Source organism: Abrus precatorius, unplaced genomic scaffold, assembly GCF_003935025.1.
Source record: "Abrus precatorius isolate BTA unplaced genomic scaffold, Abrus_2018 Scaffold7, whole genome shotgun sequence".
NCBI classification, from domain to species: domain Eukaryota; kingdom Viridiplantae; phylum Streptophyta; class Magnoliopsida; order Fabales; family Fabaceae; genus Abrus; species Abrus precatorius.
Window position 1 is genome coordinate 27,287,270 of NW_020874417.1, and position 23,557 is coordinate 27,310,826.

Here is a 23,557-nt window from a genome sequence, read left to right on the forward strand (position 1 = left end):
GTGCACAAACTTGATGAAACAAAGTTATATAATTTATTTTATTTTTTATAAAACTTTTTTACCTTTAAATAGAAAAATTTATGAGTTAAAAAATAATTTAAATATTTAATATAATAATTACAGAAAATTTGTTTTTATCTAAAAAATTAAAATTTATATAAGAAAAAACTATATAAACATGTTTTGAATCATTTTACACTTATTAGCAGTATTTATAAAATTTAAAATACTGACTCAATTTATTAATTTAATAAGAACTAAACTCAAGTAATATATATATATATATATATATATATATATATATTTCATTAGTATTATTAAAAAGATAATATAAAAATATATTAACAAACATATAAATAATGATTTTTTAAGATATAAAATAAAAAATATAAAATTTGATATATGTTATGTTTTGGTGAAAACTTAAATATAAGTCGCTAAACCGTAAATTGTATCCAAAAGCGATGTGAGATGTTATGGTCAGGGTCTTAGCTATTTGCATAAGTGAAACACCCCTATATGTGTAAAATTCAAATTGTACCATTTCTGTACAACTTTTTTTTTTTATTAAAATAGATAAATCATAAGTTTTATATATTTTTTTGTTTTATATTTTGAAATATATAGGATAAACAATGTATTTTAGTCAGTTTTTTTATTTTTATATATACATGTATATGTTTATAACATTAAGCCATTGACAGCTATTAAACTTTGAATAAAAAAAAAGAAAAAAAATGGTCGATTGGGTAGTGATCTGCTAATTTTTTTTTATTTGACTAGTTGAATGGACTGTTTTATCCAATTTTCATAATTATGCTTATAAGTTTATTTTATTAAATATTTTTTTTTTTAATAAATTAGTTTGTTATTCTCTAGACCTGCTTCCCGTATCATTCTCACAGGCTTTATTTGTTTTATAATAAAAAAAATTAATTATCACACTTTTTAATAAAAAATATATATGTCAATAAAAATATATAAATAAATTAAGAGTTCAATTAAAATATATTACCAATATAAAAACGTAATTATCACGCTATCTGTAAACTTAAGAAAAATTAAAAGATATTTATATATTTTTTCAAATAAACTACTTACTTCTATTATTTGTTATATATAATAATTGTTTTACAAGATATAGTAAAAATTACTAAATAAAAAATTATATTATTATCTAATAATTAATTATCACATTATTAAGAATAATTATTTTTTATAATAATTATTTTAAAAGTCATATTTATCATAATTTTTAAGTTAGTGAAAGCATAAAACCAAATACAGTATATTAAAATTAAATTCTGAAATTAATAAATGTACACATCCCAATCATGTTTAACTTTTAAAACTAATTTTATTAAAATTGTTCTATTCAATTTTAAATAAATGTGAAGATAAATGCAAATTTTAACTTTACTGACGTTTGATAATACGGAGATGAACTAAGTTACTTCAAGAAAAATGTTAATGATTTCACCTTGGGAAGGAGTTGAATAGGCCAGGAAGAAAATAATGGTATGAATTTAAACTAAAAGTGTGAATCTTAAGGATCATGACTTTGTGAAGATCCTGGTTGTGTGAAGATCCTAGTTTTCAGTATAGCCAATATTACATAAACATTATGGCTATAGGCAAATAAAATTATATTTGGTCAACTTTCTATTATTGGTCCACTCTCTCTCTTCCTTTCCTTTCGCCAATGAGCACTTTTCCTGCATTGTCTGAGCTATAATTTTGGCTATCCATAAAATGAAGTGTTCTTATAACCTGCAATTAATTCACTTCCATGGTTTATCCTCTTTTTCCCATTTGCCATTGAGTACCATATCTTATTTATACAGCAAGAGAGTTAACTACATTCACAATCAAAGTAGTAATGGGTAGCCTATTCCTAGAGCAAATTAAAAGGCAGACAACAACTTTCCTTCAAGAAAAGTACAAATCTGCTAGGATGACATTTACTGATGTTACTGAAACTGAATTGTAAGTGCTCGTGTGTATGTGTATGTGTATAAACATAATATGCTCTGGTTAAGAAATTAATTAAAGGAATAATACTAATGAGTTACTTACATGTTGCACTCAACACAAATTTCTGGTAAAATAAATGTAACTCTCAAATTGTTAATTCATATTTACGGTTTGGCAGCTGTGGATTAAGGGGCATTAACATGTAATACTGTATCATTAGGCTGGCTGAGGAAGCAACAAATAAGGATGATTGCAGTCCTGATGCCAAAACTATGACTAGAATTGCCGAGGCATCCTTTGACATAGATGAATATTGGAGGATTGTTGATGTTCTTCATCAGAGGTATATCTGATCACTGGCACCTTTTTGCCAAATATTTATGTATTTCAAATTTACAAATGTGCCACTCCTCTTTTTAGAATTTATATCCTATGGCTGTTTACTATGTCATTCAAACTGCAGGCTCTACAACATCGATTGGGAACAGTGGAGGCAATCTTACAAAGCACTAGTTCTTCTGGAATTCTTGCTGACCCATGGTCCTAAAGAGTTTGCTCAAGAATTTCAATGTGATGCAGAGATTATTGAAGAACTAGGAGGTTTTACTCTTATTGATGAAAGAGGGTAACTTTCCCACTAATTTGTTGTAAACCTAGTCAATGGAATCATAATTTGTTTATTTTTTACAATAAAGGTTAAAGGTTAAAGATTGATGATTCAAACCAAAATGTTTTAAATTGCGGTAGTAAATAAAGTGAAATTAAAAGGGTCTGAAATTGTTTAATATTCTTAAATACTGATTTGCACATTTCAAAATAAATCTAAGCCATGCTGAAGGAGCAGGGGCATGGATTTTGATGTTTCTCTTTTTTTGTAAGTATAGTAGGATTACCTTACTATGAAAACATGAGTACCAATTGATTCCTTTATACTTAATTTTTCCTAGTGTCATGACACATGATTTTGATTTTCATTTCTAACCATGAAAAAACCAACTTGTTACTCATTTCAGGTTTAACTGGGGATCTAGAATGCAGAAACTGTCAGACCAAATACTCAAACTTTTACACAATAGAGAAGCTCTAAAGGAAGCACGTTTGAAGGCTCTCAAAATAACAAATGAAATACAAGGCTTTGGAAGTTCAGTGAACACTCCTTCATCATCACCTTGCTCCGTATCTTCTGAAGCAGCATCACCAGGCATTTCATCATTTTATTCATTCTCTACCCCCAGTTCCCCTAGAATAATTGATTCCAATGATCATCTAAGCAAACACCTGCAGTCACCCTCCATAGGAAATGACAGTAATGCGGCTTTCCCATCAAAGAATGGAAAACAACATGTGGACAAAAACCACCGTTGGAATGGCCCTTCAGGTGAAGAAAAAAATGTTTTGATTGATTCTGATGAGGATGAATATTTGGCAAAACCAAAAGGATTTGTGAGTGAAATCTGCTCAAAGATTGTTGGTAGCAATCCCCCAATAGTAGGAAAGCGTGAAAAGATTGGGTTCAGATGCATCTCTGATGTTGGGAGCAAGGTGACTAAAAAGAAATTTGATCGCCAATATTCCCTTTGGTTCTAAAAGGAGAGAATGATGTAGTAGAGCAGTGCCACCTGCATGACATGCTAATGGAGACACAAATATTAAATTTTTATATTATATTGTAATTTGTTTTGTCTGTTGAATGTGAAAGTACAAAATATAATTACCATTTTTTTCTTGATGCTACACGGTACTAGTTGTGAGATTGAGAAGTCCCTACCATGCATGTGTTGTGAAAGTGAAACATAAGCAACTTTTACTGTTCTCTCTAAAAGAAATATGAATTATCATTGAACAGTGGCTTTACATATGCCCATGTCAATTAGAACACTGCCTAAGGGATGCTTCTCAAAAGGAACCAAATCACCTGTGTCAGATTTTTGTTTTCCAACTGGGGGAAAAATTCGGCTAACACCTAAAGGTTTTTTGTTTTGGTGATGGAAAATCACTTTTTGTAGTTTTTAAAAAAAAGATATATATTTTAATAAAAATATATAATTTAAATTAGTTTATATATATTAATTATATTTAAATATTCAAAATAAATTTATTAAAATTATAAAAAAAAATTATTAGTATTGATTTTTAATATTATTTATTATTATATTAATCATCAAAATAATTTTTTAATTAAAAAATAATTTAAAATATGAGTTGGGTTGGGTCGATTTTTAGCATTATTTTTTCATCCAACTCGACTACGGGGATGAGTTCGATAATTAGGTTAACAATTAAAGTTATGATATAATTTCAACATTTAAAATGATAAATCTATTCAAATAAAATAAAAAATAATTCATTCTAAGACATATTATAGTTCTAACATTTTAATATTCATCTAAAATAAAGAGTTAAAGTAATACAAAATAAAACAAACTTTGATAACTTTTCATAAATTATACTCAATATATTTAAATCGTTCATTAATATTTAATTTTTTACTTCAAACAAATTGAAAGACCTAAAAGTAAAGGATGCATTATATAAAACAAAGTTAAATAAAAAGGTTAAAAGTATAACATTTTCTATAATCACTAAAATTACTTAATTAAAAAATTATATCATTACTTTATTGGAAAAACTAAAAAGTAAGATCTATGTCAATATCTTCAAATCTTAAAACATCAGACATATCTAACAACACAATTAAAATGTAAGATTATAATAATGTCATGAGGGAGGGTCAGACTAGGACGTAGAATTGAGTCGCCATAAAATTTGGAATTAGAAGAGGCAAATTAAAGTTCCAATTCACTTACTGGGATGAAAATTAAGGTTTTGATTCACTTTGAAAAATTAAAAATAATTGGGCCATCAACATCACGAGCCTAAATGCACTGAGTCATTGGATTGTGCTAGATTTTAACATTAATAACTTGCAACCCAATTTGTATTTAATTGGATTATAATATTTTTATTTGAAATGATCATTCTTCCCAAACTAATTCATTAAATTTTAATTGGATTGAATTAAGTTGATTTGTTTCATTTCACCTAAATTTATGAACACCCCTGTTAGATAATAAAGAAAGATTGTTAATAAATAAATTAACAAATTTATTTGCTTCACACATGTATCATTTTTTTAAATTCATACAATAATTATACATAATAAGAATTTATATATAATAAATTTATATTAAAAATATTTATTTTTATTTAATATATTAATATTAATAAATATATTTTTAATAAAATTGTATTATTTACTATTTTTTATCATCTATAATATTACACAAATAAAAAAATTTAATGTGTGTATATGAGTAACTTTTTTTTAATTCACGGAAAAAGGTTTAAATATTTTAGTCCACACATACCTTAGGAAAGGCAGTTAAGGGAATTAAAAATATTCTAATACTCATTTGTGAAGGTTACTAATTTTTAATGTGAATTACTAATTATTATTACTTGTTAATCATATTTAATATAGTTTAAAATATTTATAATAAAATTAACAATTAGGTAGTATCAGATAAATGGAATGTAATCTTAAAATTAAGTGAATTAACTCTGAGATAACAAATTCCTTTTTCCATTATACTTTCTAGCATATTTTTATGACTGCCAAAAATAAATTTCAATGCACTACATATTTTTTAACTAAAAAAAATAGTTAAGATATCAATATCGGAGTGTAATAACAATAAAATAATGTTTTAAAGCCTTCACGTCTACCTCCAACCTAGCAGGTGTAAGAGGCAGATCAACCACCACCATTAATTACTTACACTAACACTTAACTTGGGTCCAATGTTGGAGTAATGACTCCCACTAATGTCGTTCAACAAAATTCATTGATTAAATCAAGCTTACATGTTTATTTTTTTAATTAAATGTGTCCATTTATATGTAGCTTGAAGTATTTATATTATATTATACATATATATTAAAAAATAATGGCAATGAGATTTGAAAGTGATTTTTTAAAAGTAATTTTACATTTTAATTTAACTAATAATTAAATTTTTAGTTACTTTTAGCTTGAACACGGAATATATTTGTTTTCTTTTTTAAGAAATTATTAGGTGAGTTTTAAAAAGTAAAAAAAATGTATTTTTTAATTTTATACTTGCTGGCTAGGGACGTCTATGCACACATTTTGCATAAAACAACGTTGTTTCATTTGATCTGTGAAATAATAGCTTGTTAAAAGTAAAAAAAGAAAAAGTTGTGGAAATTAAAAGAGTTAATTTTATAAGTGATATGAATTTTTTTTATATAGAATTTAAATAAGTTAAGTCTTATGAATTTATTAACAAATTTTTGCATTACATATTAATTTATGCTTTTGTGAGATACAAATTTAACTTTTACCAAGTTAATGAACCTTTATTGGCTTATATGCATTCGGTTTATATCATTAATTTTTGTATTGTTTAAATAGAATTATTTTTGAATTTTAAAAAAATCAAAACAGACACATGATCATACTTTAAATTTGTAGTATCTCCACACTTTGTTATATTAATATTTTTCATTGAACAAAAAATTTAAATTTGAATAAAGTTTAATATTTTCAAATTTATTCTTATCGCAAAAAGAAATATCAATTAACAAGATGGATCTAAAAAAAATTATTGACTAGTTACCATGTCTTGAGGGGCAGTGAAGTTCTCACAAGCACAAGTATGTCGAAATTGAAGACATTTTTATTTTACAATATAATGGGTTGTGAATTATGCTGTGTTTTATGCATGGTAGAGGTTGCCCATTTATCTAGAGATTACATCAATTTTTAGGCAGCTTCGTATCATATTACCAGATACAAAGCAATTATTATTAACTATTAAGGTATATTATTATAATAAGCAAATGGGAGAAAAGGCCATGGTATTATATCTTTATAGAAACAGAGAGGAAGCAACAAGGCAAAAGCATGCAATTTTATATGAAAAGATAAATGTGTCAAATGCTGTTAAAGAATATATTCCTCTTCATTTTCAATGATTGGTTGGGTTGGTGAGGATGAAGGTCCGTTTCTTCATCATAACTTCAGGATATAGATTCCTCCTCAATGCTCTGCTAAAGACCTCTGGAAAATAAAAATTCTGGTGATGATGCCAATGAATCCATTGACAACTTGTGGGGTATATTGCCTTTTTAATTGGCTTCAACATATGTTCATCATTTTAATGAATATCCTTAGGCAACCATGTGTTTTACTTGCTTAGTCCTGTGGGGTATGTTTTGCCTATTACATTTCCATCCATAATATTTTTCTTTGGTTTACCTTTCAAGAATACACAATGATTGATAATCGGATTAAACCAACTATTCAAAGGCATCAAACTAAATGATTTAATAAAGTATGTTTTTTTTTTCTTTTAATATAAGCAGAGTTAGTAGTCAAAATATCTTTTTTCATTAAAATTATACTTCATTACTATCTTGAGAAAATTGTATATTTTCAACTTTAATAATATATTTAGAATTAATTACTCTAAATAAATTATCTCTCACAACTAATAGTCTAATTTTAATATTTTCTAATTAACACACAGAGCGCGGTTTATTCTTATATTAATAAAATAGTGTTCATGAATTATTAAATAAAAATTGAAAAAGACTCAATTTTCAAGTAAGTAGCTAAGTGTGTACATCTTATAGCATTTATGTGCTATATATCAGTGAGCAGATGATTATCAATTTGTCAGAATTCTGGTAAGTTTTTGAAGTCAAAGAAAATGGTCCCAAGTCCCTCATAATAAATATACCCAATTGCCCAAGTTTTTTTTTTATACATTCATCGCAGAAGTTGTTAATGGATCAGTGAAAATTATTTGTTATAAAGTAATTAGCGATGCAATGACAGTAAATAAAGTGAGATCCAAACAGTGTAAAATAAATCTTTACCGAAAAGGATTGCCTACCCAAACTTCCTCCCACGAAACCGATTTTTATTTTTATTCATCACTAGCAAGTCTGAGTCAAAAGAGCTTTTAAGTAAAAGTGATTAATCTTTAATAATAATGAACTTACGGTTGAAACAGGTTGCCAACTTGGCACTAACCAAACAGGGCAGAGTGGTCATGTGGAGAATTAAAAAAGGCTGAAGGTAGAATGGTAATTTCAAGGACAAAACCCTGAGATTCTACAAATAGCTATCTGTCTTGTCTGTCTGACCATGTCACTGTCACACTTCGGCGCCTCCAATAGTTTTTCTCTTTTTATTTAATTTCCTGTTATGCCCTCAACTGTTTCCCTTATTTCCACTTCCTTAGAAAAATCAATGTTGGTCACCCTGGTTGTGGTTGGAGTTGGCATCCAAAGAGGAAGAACAACAATCTTTGGATACCTTCTCTCTGTCAAACTTTCTCTCTGTGACTCTCTTTTTTACTTGTTCTGAGTCCTGAAGCTAAAGATTCCCTTTTTATATTGAAAAACTTGTTCTTTTTTCACTGAACCCCTTTTCCGACTGTGATTGATTCTTTTGACATCCTTTGTGATTTGAAATCTGGTCTTCGGAGAGAACCCAGTTGCTAGATTATTAGTCTCAGTTTCTGTGGTTAGCTTTGTTTTGGAGAAAAATTATGAACGCTTCAACAAGGTTGGATGCAGCTGTGTTTCAGCTCACACCCACTCGGACAAGGTAATGGTTAATGCTCATTTATCATTGGGTTGGATGTTTTGTTGGGTTTCTTCCTCTTGAGCCATTTCTCACATGAGAAGAAACCAAGAACTAAGAAGCCAAGAGTTTGAGCTCTACAATGGTTGTTTTCTCCTGGTCTTTGGTTAATGTTTGGCGTGATTTAATTGCTCCTCCTAAAGTGAATGAAGGGCTTTAGTTTGTTTCTATAATGGGCAAGTGGTTCGGTTCAGTTTTATTCTCAAGTTTGTTGGTTTATTTGGAACCAAAATGATCTGTCTTTTGCTACATGGGTGGTATCGGGCAGTTTAGTCTTAAGTTTTGTGGCTGATTCCAGAGGTTTCATCACTTTAACTTAGGTTTGGGAATTCCTAATGTTATCAAATTTGAAGTTTTATGGATGCCACAGGACTGTTGTTTATAAGTTTCACTATTAGAACTTAAGTTTAAGAAAGGGCCACTAACTCTCAGAAATCTTTTTTTCTTGTAATTTTTATGTCATTAATTGATCTTATTTGAAGCTCCTTCAAAATAATTGCATGCTGTTTGTAGCCTGATTTGCTCCCTTCTCATCTGTAAATCAGGTTTGACTTGGTTTTAACTGTGAATGGAAAGAAGGAGAAGATTGCCTCAGGCATACTCAACCCATTTCTTTCGCACTTGAAGGCTGCTCAGGATCAGATGGCCAAGGGTGGATATTCAATTGTTCTTGAACCCGAGGGTGGCAGTGACATCTCATGGTTTACCAAGGGGACTGTTGAAAGGTTTGAGTTTGTTTTTTTGGTTTATTGCTGGGTTCAGCATAGGTTGAGAGTTGAATTGATTTATACATGGTGCTTACTGATTATCATTGCTATTATTGTATCCAGTAATGCAATTGTGAAAGCCCCTCTCTAGTTCCCGTGATCTTAAGATCAAAATTCCTGTTATATATATATATATATATATATATATATATATATTTAACTCTTTCCGAACCAATTAGAAATGCTGGGAAAAGGGCACAGAAACAAATTAAACATAAATTTATGACTTGTTACTGTAAGGTTAGGGACTTATAGTTTTCCACTCGTTTACATTTTCTGTTCACAAAAAAAATTAGCTTGCTGGACTAATATTATCTGCTTCTGTAGGTTTGTTCGTTTTGTGAGCACTCCTGAGATATTGGAACGTGTGTACACTTTAGAATCTGAAATATTACAAATCGAAGAGGCAATTGCAATTCAAGGAAATAATTCTTTAGGGATTAGCACTGTAAGTAAATATCTAGCATTATTCTAGGGTTCTTTCTCAGCGCTTAAAAATGTGTTTCAATCGTGAAGTATTTCTGCAGGTAGAAGAAAATCAAGTAAAACATGTTGAAAGCGCTGAAGGTACATTTGAAAGAACAAGTGCATCTATTGCAAGTTGTCACTGTTTACAGCTAACTTGTATTGAACAAATTTTGGTGTATTTAAAGGCCTGCTAGATATTATAATTGTTACAACTAACCAAACTTACTGCTTTGCACAGGTAGGAAGACTCAGCAGGATGCTAATGAGGAGAGAGCAATTGTACTCTACAAGGTAGTAGGTCTTCAATGATTAATACCCTATTCTTTTGTTGATTTTATTATTTTCTAATCAGTGTGTATGGTTATGTGCCAGCCTGATGCACAGCCATCTCAAGCAAATGGAAGCACCATGTCAGAAGGAAACTCAAAGTAAATTCTATTATTATTGTTATAAATTTTCATCAAAACTCAGTTGGATTGAGCTGCTCGTACATAAACATGATATGATGAATAAGCTGCTCTTTTCACAATCTCTTATTTATTCATTGGGTTTCCTTGCACTATGTTAAACAAATTGTTAACACATGTTTTATGTTCACTTCTACTGCATATTGTATTAGAGTTCATCTTCTGAAAGTCCTAGAGACACGTAAATCAGTGCTGCAGAAAGAGCAAGGCATGGCATTTGCACGTGCTGTTGCGGCTGGTTTTGACATTGACTATATACCAGCTTTGGTGTCATTTGCTGAGTGCTTTGGAGCTTCACGGTTGATGTAAGAAAACATTTTCTTGTAATAGACCATTTTGACCTTGGACATTGGTTGGTGAAGTGTTGGGTTCTTCACCCATTGACCTGTAATATACATTTTGACTTCTGAACAATCTTGCTCATGCTAATTCTCGTCACATGTCAGGGATGCATGCACAAAATTCAGGGATCTTTGGAGAAGAAAACATGAAACTGGACAATGGCTTGAAATTGAAGCTGCTGAAATGATGTCCAATCGCTCAGACTCCTCTGCATTAAATGGTTCTGGAATTATACTTCCCAATATGGCCTCTGCATCCCATACTGATGTGGACTCTGAAAGTAATGGGAAAACAAGTTCAGGTGCGTGACGTTTCCAGTGCATTGTAAACTTGTGAATTTCTGGACTGTCTATGACTTAATGTATACATTTATAAGAAGTCACTACTCTTTCTCAGATGCAGAAACACAGAGAAGTATTAGGTTGGTTATCCTGCAAAATGTTTTTTTGTTTTGGTAGCTTCTTTATCTTCACAAAGTTGGATTAGCAACAACATGGATAGAAGTTTATGCACAATACTTGTCTAGAACTGTAGAACAGTGGTATGTAAATTTGGTGTCACAAGCAATGTAAATTGTTGTTTTTGGTAAAAAATGGACTGCAACATGTGTAATGGATTTTGAAAAGTACCAGATATGTCTATATGTTCAAATCGTTTAGTCATGATATCTGAGGGTTTGAAGAACAATTGAGATTTTTAAAATGGTGCTCTCCAGTGTCCATGTCTGGTTTTCAGTCGTAACTAGAAAGGTCTTGATATTGTTGTTTACACATTTGCAGATGTGCAGCCAATGGACCGGCAACCATCTATAGGCAACCAAGAGAATATTCAGGGTCAATTTCCACATCATATGTTCCCTCCGTGGCCGGTTCATTCTCCCCCAGGCACTGTACCAGTCTTTCAGCCATATCCAGTGCAAGGCATACCCTATTATCAAGCATATCCAGGAAACGGTCCTTTTATGCAGCCAAATTATCCACCTATGGATGACCCAAGGTTAATTGCTGGCCAAAATATGGGGCGCAGAAGGCATTCCATGGATAGTAGAATCAGCAATACTGAATCAGAAATATGGGATGTAGAAGCTTCAAAATCAAGGTCACAGGATGAAGTGGATATGGAGAGGGAAGGTTCACAGATTGGAGAGCGACGGAAGAAGGCTAACCGGTCAGGTAGACAGAAATCTGGCATGGTGGTCATTCGGAACATCAATTACATAACAAAGGCAGAAAACTCTTCTGGCAGTGGATCATATTCAGATTCTGCCTCTGAAACTGCGGACGATATAGATAATCAAGAATCTGTGAAGAACTCAAAAAGAAGGGGAAGCACAAAAGAATCTTTGAAGAAGTTGGATTCATCTGATAAGGAAGAAACAGCCCATGACAAGGATGCAGATGGAGGTCACTGGCAAGCATTCCAAAATTGTTTACTGAGAGATGTTGATGAAGATAGACATGCCATTGACCAAGACCAATTTGATCAGGAAAAGGTGAATGGCATGAGAAGAAGAAAACATGTCAATGATCCTTTAGTTTTTAACAAGCGGGAATTGCATGAAGCTCAAGGAAGTTCTATAGATGTTCATAGCATGAGCAAAGGGTTGATTCCAATGCCTAAGACATCGAATGATGATTTGTTATCTGCAAGAACTGGACAATCTGGTGATGGCTGGTCTGTAGATGATGTACAATCTTTAGAAGTAAATGGAAGAAGGGGTGGTTATAGGAGGGCTGCCAGTGATGATTTTATCATTCCCAAACAAGAAAGTCAGTTTGGTAATTCTTATCCTTCCTCAGATATGGAAACTGCTAGTGGACTAGGTTATTCAAACAACAACCTAGAAAGGAAGTTGTTTCATGATATGAATGATGATTCCTACATATTGGAGTATAGATCAATCCAAGTCAATGATGCAGGAAATGTTGAGAGAAAAGCTATTGACATAGACTCAGAGATCTCAATGGTGCATCAAAAGGAAGAAAAATCTGCTGATCAGATGAATCGTATCAATTATGAGCCAGATGAATTAAGCATGTTACCTGAACGAGGAGCTGAAAGGGGGTCCATCAGTTATGACCCTGCTTTAGACTATGAAATGGAGGCCCAGGGTGGTGGTGCTTTACAAAATAAGAACAAAGAGGCATTGGCTGACACCAAACCAGGATCTAAGAGGTTGGATAAGGAGGCAAAATCAAAACATACACCAAATAGTTCTGATAAAAGAAAGAGTGGTGGACCAATCAGGAAAGGGAAGACTTCTAAACTTAGTCCTTTGGATGAAGCACGGGCACGTGCTGAGCAATTAAGAAACTACAAAGCTGATCTCCAGAAAATGAAGAAAGAGAAGGTACTCTATTTAATTTCCATATCTCCTGGCCTTTGTTCCCACTTTCATATTTCTATCTCATACAACTAGCTTAGAATAGACGTGAAACTTATAGTCAAGATCAGTGACCTTGTATGCATGACCTTACCATAGTTTTTAGTGCATTCACATTTATATTAATTGGAAAATCAGGTCTTCATGGCCATACATCTGTTATTCAACACTGTTTATTTCCTTTTATTTATAATAACTAGGAACAAGAAGAGATAAAACGCCTAGAAACTTTGAAGATGGAGAGGCAAAAGAGGATTGCTGCCAAGAGTAGCTCAACCACTACACAATCACCATTACAGCTAACCAAGAAACAATTTCCAACAAAATCTTCACCAAGCTCTCATAAAGCATCAAAATTTAGTGATTCAGAGTCAGGAGCCTCCTCACCCCTTCAAAGATTCCCCATCAGAACTGCTTCTGTTGGATCTAATGATTCTTTGAAAACCTCAAAAGCCAGCAGATTGAATTCTAGAAGCCACTTGGATGATAACAAATTAAGCCGGTCAGTGTCTTCTTTGCCTGAATCTAAGCTTAGAAGATTGTCAGAACCCAAAATAAGTACCATTCGTCAGACTTCCTCAGTTAAACCACATGGACCTGGAATTGTAACAAAGACTAAAGCAGCTGAAGGACCTGAGAGCAAAAAAATTTCTGCTATTGTGAGTCATGATAGAAGCAAGACAGCAGCCCTCCCAGAACTGAAAATCAGAACATCCAAAGCAAATGACGTTGCTCAGAACAGATCATCAGTCAAAGAGAAGACACGTAAGTTGAATGATGACAAGTCTTCTATGAATTCAGAAGGTACCATGCCTAATAAAAATGAAATGGGTACTTCATCCAATGATGATGGAGATGACAATCCTGTGGTTGAGAAGACTGTTGTGATGCTTGAGTGTGAGAAACCTCATGCCCCCCCTACTCATAAGTCAGAAGAAAAATTTGGGTTAGCAAAAAAGGAATTTGATAATGATAAAGTGACAGAAAAAACACAGAGATCATCTGATTATGCTGCTATTCGAGCTCCTGTTTCACCATTAAGTGTGGATATAATAGATAAAGAAACCTCAGAGAGCCAACCACACCTTCAACTCACTTCTGCTGAGGTTTGTATTCATAACTTTTAGTAGCTTTGATGATAGTTTAACTGCCTTGTTACTTTGTACTCTTGTAAATTGCATAAAAAACTTTTGACATGATAGTATGAGTATAAGAACAAATGTTTGGCTGCTGATGGCATCCTCTTATGAATAAATTACAGTAAATATGGATATTGTAAGCGCCTTATTTTACAGTAAATATGAAACCTGAAAATTGTATCTAATATGCTATATTTTGTATAAAGTATTTTTCACTATGTACAAGGAATTACTTCCAATTCTACATGTTTATTGTAAATTGTGAAAATAACATTATAATGTCAAAATTTGGTGAAGATGGCCTAGGGCATGAGGTTCCCTCCATTGTCAGTTCTGAGGAGAGTTGTATATGCAACCTTACTTGCACTAGTAGACCTTGTTTCTTGTTTCCACTCTTACAACCCATGACCATTGGGTCGCAGAACAGCATCTGTACTGTTGCATCAAGATTGATCTGGTCCTACATTATACTCTCTACAATTTTCATTTTCTGCACTTTCTAATTTACAATTCAGATATTATATGTGGAAGATAAGTCTGTTCAATTCTATGATGATTAGAAATTTGCTGATAATTGATTTCTAAATTTCAGCTACGATGTGTTATTATTTTGGACCTTTAAATGTAAGGCAAGAACTTTTAATTTGATTTTAGATGTGCTCATATAGTCCAGATTCTTCATGGATGGGATGACATCTTAGTTCATCAGCTAATTTTGAATATATCTACCAAAATCAGGTCAAAATGGATAATACAGAGAAGGAACCTTCAAAACTGTCCAGCCTTTGTGTTGCTGGGGAAATATATCATGCCCCGTTTGCTCGAGTTTCTTCTATGGAAGATCCTAGTACAAGAAATAGTGAATACGGTAAAGCGGCCCCCTCAAGTTTAGAGACTGCAGCAATTGGTATGGAGACTGTTAAAGCACATGTGTCCGACATCAGGAACTCAGCACTTGAGAAGATTCCTGAGGCAATTGAGAAGCCTCAGGTAAAGGAATCATCCAAAGGGTTCCGACGACTGCTGAAGTTTGGAAAAAAGAGTCATAGCTCAGCTGCTGAACGCAACATGGAATCAGATAATGCCAGCATTGATGGTTCTGAAGTAGATGAGGTTGGAACTAATGGTTCCTCCGACGAAGGTAATTTGCCTCTCAGGGGCATCAGCATATAATAAATCAGTATCCAGAGATTATGATTTCCCCTTCTGATATATGCTACACTGCTACTTCTACGCTCTTAAGTTTAGTAATCACTGTGTTGAATGTTGATAACATTATCTGCCAAATGCACAACTTTCGCATGTTTTCTGAAGGACAAAAATGTGAGGGCTGAGGCCAGTCCATTAGGTTAAAGCTGACAATACTCAATGAGCTTGGGGACAACCCTACACTAAGCTCAACAACCTCATACTCCCTTTTTCCTTTGGTAGCAATTTAAAGATTACATTAAAAAAAATATTATTATATGAACTTTTGAGAACAGAACTATGATAAGATTTTTACTTTTTAAGATTCAAGATTGTTATATTACAGTGTAACGTCTCATAACATAATTTACTTTTTGAATAATTAATTAATTAGTTATACTATTTAAGCTGACATATGCATTTAACTAAACTGGGTTGTATGTGAGTACATCAATATTCCTATCCTGTGTTGACTTTATTTTCCTGCATCCGAGCATTCTGAAAGGGATTGGATATCTCTAGAACTTTAAGGTGTACTTTCCTGTGTTGACTTAACTAACCTGGCTCCTAACACTCAGGAATGACTTTGGTTTCCCTAGAACTGCAAAGCATATAGTTTAGAGTGTAAAATGAGCCTATATAACTGTAATTAAAAGATGTCAATAGCATAGTCCATTCAATCATTTACTTATTACTGATGGCTGATGATCTGGCAAAAGTACATTTTGCTATACTATAACTTGTGCTTTAGAAATTAGAACAGCTACGTCTCATTGGATTTTTCATATACACGTGTTTGTTCCTTTTCATAATTGCCTTTATGGTTTCAACTTTCAAGTGTTTGAAGTTTTAAGTATATCATTGAGAGATTCTTTTAAAGAAGTTCACCAAACTCAATTTTATTTATAACATATATGTATGTACTTGAACTAACCATCATATTTCCCATGTCATCTTCAGTTCATACCTTAAAGAATTTGATCTCTCAAGATGAAAGTCCCTCTGCCAGCACAACTCAACAAAAGTGTAAGCTCAATCTAATTCAATGAACTTGAATCAACGCTTCATTTATCCCTATCCTCTTTGCTACATTATCATCTAGATTTCTTTTCTGATTATGGACTTCAAACATATTGTTGTGCAGCTTCTCGCTCTTTCTCTTTGTTATCACCATTTCGAAGCAAGAGTAGTGAAAAAAAGATAATGATGTCTTGATAGAGTGTTTGGTGTTATTGGTAATATTGATGCAGTGACAAGCTAGATCCTTTACTTGATTCTTTTCATTTTTTTTAGTGTCATGAGTTATTGTCTAGCTGAAAAAGATGACTGAGTAATGTATTGCTATGCAATTGGTCCTTTTGTATATTTATGTTTCATTGTGCATATGCTCAAGTTACTTGTATATTTTACTCTTTTATCTGATTTCATTTCACTTCATATATCTCTGGGTTAAGGAGGATGTTTTCTCCTGCATTCCCTTGAACTAAGGTGATGGTTCAATTATTATATGATCCAACAAAGATCTCACCAATATTATAATAGTCATTTTCTTTCTTTTTTTAAAGCTTCGTCTGATCCCGGTTCTCCACGTGCATTTGAAATCTTATTCTGCATGAAAGAAATAATTTTCTTGAATAGAAAGACTCAACTTGTTTGGATAAGAAATCCTTAGGCAATTAATGTCATTTGAATTAATGTTGAGATTTACCAAATTTTCTTATGAATGATAATTTCCGTGACATGCTCAAATTGAACACATTTTGTCTTTCTGAGAGAAGCAACTCGCTTCCATTTATCACCAATGCGGTTATTAGCTCTCTTTTTTGTGCTTTAACCTTCAATTTTTGTGCATTTGGGGTTCAAACTCAAATCAGGGAAGGATAAACACCCACTTATTATCAATATAATAGAATTGAAATGATTAATATGAACACATAATCAAGATGAGTTAAACTGTAACGGTTGATTGGTTTCAGAAAATATTTTTATTTTTATCTTTTTTTTAAATTTATTCTGTTTCTTATTTTAAATATTTGTATAGGAAACACTGAAAATAACTTTTATTTACTATTTTGTGTAAACCATAGAAAACAAGAAATATACTGATAGTAAAGTGATGATTTTGTGATAAAAAAAATAAAAATGGAAAATATATTTAGAAACTAAATAGGCCTTAAATGTAATATTGGCAACCATTGAAGGAATTTTTTTTTTCCGTTTAATTTTGAAAAGTAAAAAGTTGCTGACGCAAACATTTTAAAAACAGAGTGCATAAACCATGCCAGAACCGATAATGGGAGTCGGAGAGAAAGGAAAAAGAAAGTTAATAATAAAGATGAGTTTATGAAATTGATGCAAAAATTAAGCATGTGTAAATAAGACTGCTCTATTGAAACACTTAAATGCTAGCGATATGTATTTAAAATTACAGGAGAGGATTCATAGATCTTGATGTTGCGTAAATATAGATATAATTAAGAACATATTGGTCTCGATGAGGAAGATATCATATGATACTATAGATTACTACAGGGTGTTCCTTCTCAATATTTATGATGGGCTGAATTTTTCTGCTGCTTCCAATTTGTTCATTCAATCATCAAATTCGTGCGGTATTAATCATTCGTGCTATTCTAGTTCTAGACATAAGAAAGAGCGTGATTTAAAAAATATACAAGTAACTCTATAATTTTATTATTAAAAAAAGAAGATTATTTCTATTTATCAATCATAATTTAACTGAATATCATTACTTTAATAAACCCTATGCTGGGTGGAGGAAAGTTTATGACCTTGAATGTGTATCAGAATATTCCATTATAACTATTTTCTGTTGTAAAATTGTTGAAGTCAATTGAGATGTGTAATGATGAAGCTGTGCCATGAAATTGTGTGATGACTATGACCAACAGTGGTCTAATAAGGATCAATGCTATAAGGAGCTTTGGCATGCAAAATTTTAAACCAATGAAATGTTGCTTTTGGTGAGGCGTTAGTCAAAGCGAATGATTAAGCATGAAATGCTGCTTTTGCTCATCCTAATGAAAGCTTCCTTTGCCAAGCATTCAGCTGCTTCTTGCGGATCCTCTATGTGACAGATCAAATTCACAGCCTCTTGGTTTTTCATCACCTACACATATATACACATATATGGAGATTCACTTGCTATTAGTTTCTTTTACTTTTTTCCCAACAAATGGCTATGATTAAGTATTTAGTACTCTTAAGTGAAAACATCACATTTAATAAGCAAGATGATATTAACTTATTTATTTATTTAATTGAAGCAATATGGGCGTTTATATGATATCTTATATCTGAAGTGGAGACAACAACAAAAAAATAAGATTATGGAAATGAGGTTTCCATATGGAGCCAAGTTCGAAGTTTGTATTGTAATTGTAGTAGTTTATATTGCACCTTACCTCCCATATACCGTTGCTTGCTAATATCAAAAATTCAGTATCAGAATCTATCCTTTCACTTCTGACGACAAGTTCTGAGCCTCTAGAATGCTTTACACCAGCTGCGTTTCTTGATTGGCATGCTATCATGTGTACTTTTTGAACACATGTAACATATTATGAGATATGTGAATAAAAAAGATGTGCTCACTTATTGATGAACAAAAGCAAACTGTGATAACATGTATTCTAGTTTTTGTTCTCTCTCAGTTAATGCCATTGTGACGTAACATCATTTGAGTAGGAAAATTTGGGTTCTCAGTTGAATTTATAAAGAAGCATGGTTTAGTGTTTGTGTACTTGAGTTGATTGTGTACAGTGAATGACTGTGTACTTGCTTCTAATTAGCATTGGTAAATAGAATATTTAGAGTTGTATACCTGCAAAGAGTCTCCGAGACCAATGTCTTTGAGTTGATTGTTGGTATGAGCCAGTTGTCTGATATGCTATGCCATCTCTGCACACAACAGTTCTATAATCTCCCAAATTGGCTATTACAAGTTTTTCTCCATTGATCACCATAACAGATGCTGAACCCATTCTGCTTGTCTCCTCTAATTTGTGTTCCTCTCTGATCTTTGCTCGCACACCAAGGTAAGCTCTCTTCAGCGTTTCCTTGCCTTTTCTCCTTATATGAGACTAACATATAAAGACAAATATTAGAAATACAGCAAAAAGAGAGGATTTATGAATAACTCAAAGCAGCACATTCTTGACCTGACAATACATGTCAAGGTTATGTGAAACATTGGGTCTTGCTATGTATTGCATCCTTTTCTTCTTTCCCATCTTATTTTTCCCTCTTCTAGGTTAAAGTTATACCAAAATGGAGACTAAGAAAACATAAATACGATACATTATTTTAGAATGTATCAAGACAAAGAAACCAATACTTGGATTACTTGGATGAATTCGTCTAGCAAAAGCAACTTAAAGGCAATACTGTCTAGTTTATTAATTAATCATAAGTACTTAAAATGTTCCAAGTTTAGTGCAACAAAGTAATGAATAAGCGGGATAAATGAACTGATTGATAACCTCTTCAAGCTTCTTGTCAAAGAAATGAGATTGCATGTACTTGGTAACCCTGTCTCCAATTAGTGCATCGGAGATTTCAAAATACCACAATTCTGTGTGATCCATTTGCTCTCTCTGTGCCACAACTGAATCAAAGTCTGTATCATCAGAACCATCTCTGGTCAAATTATGCTCCACCACATGATAACCATGTGTTATTGGCATCATCCATGAAGGTTTCTTTGCCTGCATGTGCTTTCTCCTTCTGCCATCATGTCCTAGAAGAAACCGTTTCAGCCGGAATGCCTACCAAACTCAATAGATAGATTAGCTCTTGCTGTAAATGACCAATTCTTGCTATGATTTAGCAAATGAGCAACATCAAAACCATTTTTGTTTCAAAGTAACATTTCATTTGTATTGGTCGGTTATGCAGAACTAGAACAGAAGTTACATATTCATTAACATGTTTCTCAAGGATTCCCAGAGAAGCTCAATGTAACAGGGAAATGGGGAAAGAGTATTGGCTTACCTTGAGCTTGAGACGTAGATAGAATCCCATGTTTTCCCCTATTGTTTGATCAGAGTTTCAGAGAAAATCTGAGCATTTACTGGAAATGTTGACCAGAAAATTAGCTGGACATAAATTCTTTTGGCTTGTGTTAATATATATTCAATATACGCGTTGACTGTGGAGTGAAAAATGGGATTGACATTTATTTCCCTTACTTCTTTTGTGTTGAAAACTCGTGCACAGAAGTTACACTCCACTCACATTAAATTCAATCATGCCCTTAACTTAAAAGGAAGTGTGCTTTTTCCTTTGACTACTTGGGTTCAAAGAGCCAGAATCTAGAGGAATATTGTCCCCTAAAGAATGAAGAAGAATAATTAAGACTCAATGATACCCCTTCCGCATAGTGAAACTCACGGTCTTGAGTCATGAATTCTAGAACTGCTTAATTGAGAAAATTAATTAGCTTTAATTGCAAGTTAGGAAGAAAGTTTGAATAAGAAGTAAGTCAAGCACTACTTTTTTGAACTAAGAAAAATTGGAATTCAATAGAAAAATTCAAATCTACTAATTGATCGTCTATCAACATACCAAGTAATCTTATCAGTAAATGACATCTCAGAAATTTCTGAGGCTTTATTTTCCTTTCAATTTTAAGTGGGTAAGTGTAGCATCAACTATCAAAAGATGACCCAGTTGACTTCTTCTATGTGCATCTTTTTTGGATAGTCTATATCAGAGGATTTAGAATTGTTACAAACAAAATAAAAAGTTTGACCATGATTAAAATGTCTCCTCAATCTGCAACAAGGTAAATTCTGATCCAAGCTGGCAAAGTCAAGGGGATCCCACGAGAAACATTAATTTGAGGGGAATAATAATTAATAATATAAATATTTGAGAGTGGCATCATGGCGGACACATCAATATTCATTTTGGTTGCTTCATGAAGGTGCGTTAAATATCACTTTAAACTTGAATGTTATATTAATATCACTATAATATTTATTTATTTGAGCGAATTTCTTTGAATGTACCCTTGTGGAAGATGGGGTTGCGGGGAGCATGGTATGGTGCAAGCCTAACTCTACTTATTTACAATTTTTTTTTTTATATCAAACGGCAGTTGTTTATTTGAATATACAAAACAAAAATATCACGGATAGAAGTAAAGCTATTCCTCAGGAGTATAGGCTAAATTCATTTATTTTTAAATATTAATTAATTAATTAGGTTAAACTTAAACTTAAGAAAAAGTTTATTAAATTTGGTAGATTGGCCTATTCAAGGTTTAAAATTTTAAATATAAAATATTATAAAATTTTATAATTTCCTACTTTATAAAATATTATAAATGTCATTTACTTGCATCTTTTTTTTTTTCTTGATTACTTTCGTCCATTTTTTACTACACTATTAGCATTGAAAAATAAAAATAAATAAAATCTCATAACATTTTATAAAGTCAAAGATTTAACCGAAACTATAAAAGTCAAGTGAAACACAGTATTAGAAATCAACTGAAAATTGTGTTGTACGTAGTTTCTAGTACTCTTTTCACAGTAACATCCTTACAGAAGGATATGACATTTATCTCACACACCAAACCAATGAATCTTGTACGTGCTAAACTTGAAGAGGGTAAATAAGTAGGCTGCACAAAACGTAGCGGAAATCACATACTTGACTTTTAGATATACACAACATAAGGGCTACATATACCTAGTGTCCAAAATCGAGATATAGTTCTCGTTTCAAACAAGTTGGACACACTAGAAAATAATATAGTTCGGTAAACAAAGAGAATAAGAACCTATCCGCCAAATTGAATTGGATATTTGGATTGATCAAGAACTTAGATTAAATATACCAGCGTTAGCCAAGTGTTGAAACAAGTAGACGATAGCTCAGAGAAGAACGTGTCTAATCACAAAGCTAACCTAATAAACATAAAATTACGGGGGAAAACAGCAGTTCTTGCAACTTGGGACCGTTAGTTATCTTAGAAAGCAATATTCAAATTCTGCAAGCAAAATCAAAGGCAGAAATGGGAAACTGAGAGTACTGACATAAATCCTCTAACATAAATATCTGAAGATGAAACCTTTTACCAAGTATCTCAATGATAAATAAAATTCCGTAAGAAAGGTGTACTAAATGGAAGGAAATTCATAACAAAATTTGAACATTATATCGTCAAGAAATGCCTAAGATGCGCTCTTTTTCAGCTTAGCAAGCTCTTGCCTAACAACAGCTCCCCTCTGCATAAATCAATGAATCCAATCATTCATTAGCATACAGAATAACATAGGATCAATATCATTAACCTAACAGTACTATAACAATAAAATACCTTGATCTTGGTCAGCATTAGCTTGAACCTGTCAAAATCATTAAGGGATGCTCTTCTCTTTTTGACAATGAGTTTTCTGCCCCAGGAACTGTTCTCCCACTTGTTCTTAACATCTGTTCATTAACAAGTAACATCAGGAGAATATTCCCAATTTAACAAAAACAACAAAGTAATCGATAATTAGAGGGGAAAAAACGAACCAGCAGCGTCCATGGCTTTAACAAGATCCTTCTTCTTGGGGACCCTCTCGATGTCAATCTTGATGTCGGTGAGGGAAAGCCTCTTGAAATTCATAGGGGACCTTACCATATCAGGGGCATCCACCAGAGCCTGTTAACAAACCGCCACTCTTTGTAAGAAAACAAGGAAACGGGTATGCAAGAATGTGAAAAAAGACGAGAACTTGGTTTGCGGGTTACTCTGTTCTGGTCAATGACGTCGACGATGACGACGAGCCTGCCATATTCTTTGCCGTAGTTGATGAGAGCAACCCTTCCGATCTCAACGTATCTCTTGAAAGGCTGAAAACAGAACAGAGTTTGAAAGGGTTAGAAAGGGAGAGAAAAAGTGCCATTAAGAATTGAGGAACGACACTCACCATTTTGCAGAGAGGCGGAGACGCTGAGTCGTTCGGTAACAACTAGGGTTTTGAGTCTTTGTCTTCAATTTAATTTTATAAAGAACCACCCATCCACTTAACTTGGGCCTCCGTTCTTTTTCTTTTGGGCCTAGAAGTACTAGTGCCCCAACATTTTCTTTTACCATTTTTTTCTTAGTGGACCACGCTTCTCTACACAAAATGTTT

General features: G+C 32.4%; 4 protein-coding genes across 5 annotated transcripts; 2 read left to right on the forward strand and 2 right to left on the reverse strand.

Moving 5' to 3' along the window:
- Positions 1–1,879: 1,879 nt before the first annotated feature.
- Positions 1,880–3,561, forward strand: LOC113873724 (epsin-3). Its single transcript, XM_027511995.1, has 5 exons — positions 1,880–1,986; positions 2,195–2,317; positions 2,438–2,599; positions 2,988–3,208; positions 3,272–3,561. Exons 1-5 carry the CDS (start codon positions 1,880–1,882, stop codon positions 3,559–3,561), a joined length of 903 nt encoding a protein of 300 aa, XP_027367796.1.
- Positions 3,562–8,260: 4,699 nt separating this feature from the next.
- On the forward strand, positions 8,261–16,885 carry LOC113872020 (COP1-interacting protein 7-like). 2 transcript variants are annotated; one of them, XM_027509180.1, is made up of 13 exons: positions 8,261–8,614; positions 9,196–9,375; positions 9,745–9,865; positions 9,945–9,984; positions 10,124–10,176; positions 10,258–10,313; positions 10,505–10,657; positions 10,799–10,995; positions 11,474–13,044; positions 13,278–14,183; positions 14,955–15,357; positions 16,365–16,430; positions 16,549–16,885. In XM_027509180.1, exons 1-13 carry the CDS (start codon positions 8,556–8,558, stop codon positions 16,617–16,619), a joined length of 3,876 nt encoding a protein of 1,291 aa, XP_027364981.1. In that variant the 5' UTR covers positions 8,261–8,555; the 3' UTR covers positions 16,620–16,885. The 2 variants fall into 2 exon arrangements, with proteins under 2 accessions (XP_027364981.1, XP_027364982.1); XM_027509181.1 differs by having other exon boundaries at positions 8,276–8,614; positions 9,949–9,984; positions 10,258–10,657.
- A 1,367-nt stretch (positions 16,886–18,252) lies between these two features.
- Positions 18,253–20,447, reverse strand: LOC113871693 (putative protein phosphatase 2C-like protein 44). Its single transcript, XM_027508792.1, has 5 exons — positions 20,418–20,447; positions 19,907–20,191; positions 19,249–19,507; positions 18,830–18,951; positions 18,253–18,534 (listed from the first exon to the last, which is right to left on the reverse strand). Exons 1-5 carry the CDS (start codon positions 20,445–20,447, stop codon positions 18,397–18,399), a joined length of 834 nt encoding a protein of 277 aa, XP_027364593.1. The 3' UTR covers positions 18,253–18,396.
- Positions 20,448–22,383: 1,936 nt separating this feature from the next.
- LOC113872980 (probable 60S ribosomal protein L14) lies at positions 22,384–23,421 on the reverse strand. The gene is made up of 5 exons (XM_027510903.1): positions 23,351–23,421; positions 23,172–23,273; positions 22,953–23,082; positions 22,753–22,865; positions 22,384–22,660 (listed from the first exon to the last, which is right to left on the reverse strand). The coding sequence occupies exons 1-5, from the start codon at positions 23,351–23,353 to the stop codon at positions 22,607–22,609; spliced, it is 402 nt and encodes a 133-aa protein (XP_027366704.1). The 5' UTR covers positions 23,354–23,421; the 3' UTR covers positions 22,384–22,606.
- Between the last annotated feature and the right edge of the window lie 136 nt (positions 23,422–23,557).